This window comes from Aphanomyces invadans, assembly GCF_000520115.1.
Source record: "Aphanomyces invadans strain NJM9701 unplaced genomic scaffold supercont1.77, whole genome shotgun sequence".
In the NCBI taxonomy this organism is placed as follows: Eukaryota; Oomycota; class Saprolegniomycetes; order Saprolegniales; family Verrucalvaceae; genus Aphanomyces; species Aphanomyces invadans.
The window spans coordinates 66,326-67,390 of NW_008580222.1; the positions used below are offsets into that span (position 1 = coordinate 66,326).

General features: G+C 56.8%; 1 protein-coding gene across 1 annotated transcript; it reads left to right on the top strand.

Annotated features, from left to right (window-relative positions):
• Positions 1-56: 56 nt before the first annotated feature.
• H310_14626 (hypothetical protein) lies at positions 57-626 on the top strand (the record flags this gene model as incomplete). The annotated part of the gene is made up of 1 exon (XM_008882522.1): positions 57-626. One exon carries the CDS (start codon positions 57-59, stop codon positions 624-626), a length of 570 nt encoding a protein of 189 aa, XP_008880744.1.
• Positions 627-1,065: the final 439 nt, after the last annotated feature.

Genomic DNA, 1,065 nt, shown 5'->3' on the forward strand with positions numbered 1-1,065 from the left:
TCGAGCCTCATGCTCGCGCTGCTACTGCTGTCGCTGGGGACCGGCCAGACGACGACATGTCTGGTCCTCCCAGTCACGTCAATGAGCATGACCGCATCGACGTGACTGCTGCCAACTCCGCCGCCGCTGACCCCGCTGCCGAGTCATCCGCACCTTCCCAAGACCCGTCTCCGGACCTTCTTGATGGTGGGATGAACTGCTCAGCCGACGTCACGCGCACGGCACAACCACCCAACGCACCCCCCGCAGCAACCCCCCCCGCGCCGGCTGTACGCACCACGGCCACCCGAGGTGACCCATGGGCAGTCTTCGCTGCACAACGTGCCGCAGCAGCCCAAGCCCCCCGTGCCAACGACATCGACGCGCATTTGCCGTCGATGGAGGACCTTGAGCCGCTGCTTGTCAAGCACGCTGCTCGAACCTTGATCTTTGAGTATACGCTGCCTGTCGAACAAAGTGACATGCGTGAGATAATTGGTTGGCTTCACATGAACACGGGTCAACATACCAAGAGCATCAGCGAGGACGCTGCGATGGCGTCCCTGCTCCATGACAACCATTTGACGGTGAAAAGGTGTGAAAGGACCTCCAAAATCGCATCGTACGCTGGGGGATCGCGAGCGTGATGACCTTGCAGCACCTCGTTGGTGTGTCGTTGAAAGTTCGCATCTTGACTAACACCGCTAAGTGCAAGAGCACCAGCATGGTCACAATTGCCCTCAAACAACAGCATGCATTGGATGGGTGCTATGTCGACTTACTTGCTGGGTTACAAGGTAAACACGAAGAGCACGCTCTTTTCGACATGCTGCGCATGTTGAAACCACGCTTCCTAATGGGGAGATACAGCAGTCTGCCAGCAATAACTGGACTAGCTGGCTCGCGGTATCGACTGCATTTTCTCGGACCTGAAATACCATCTACCATGCTCGTGAACGGGCGTATGGTGGAGGAATTCATTTTCCGAGGTCGTTGCCTTCGCGTGTATGGTCGTGGCTGGTTTTTTCGCGATAAGCATCTTGTCCGTTTGGACTTGGACGCTTGTTTCGATAGCAACGTCCACTC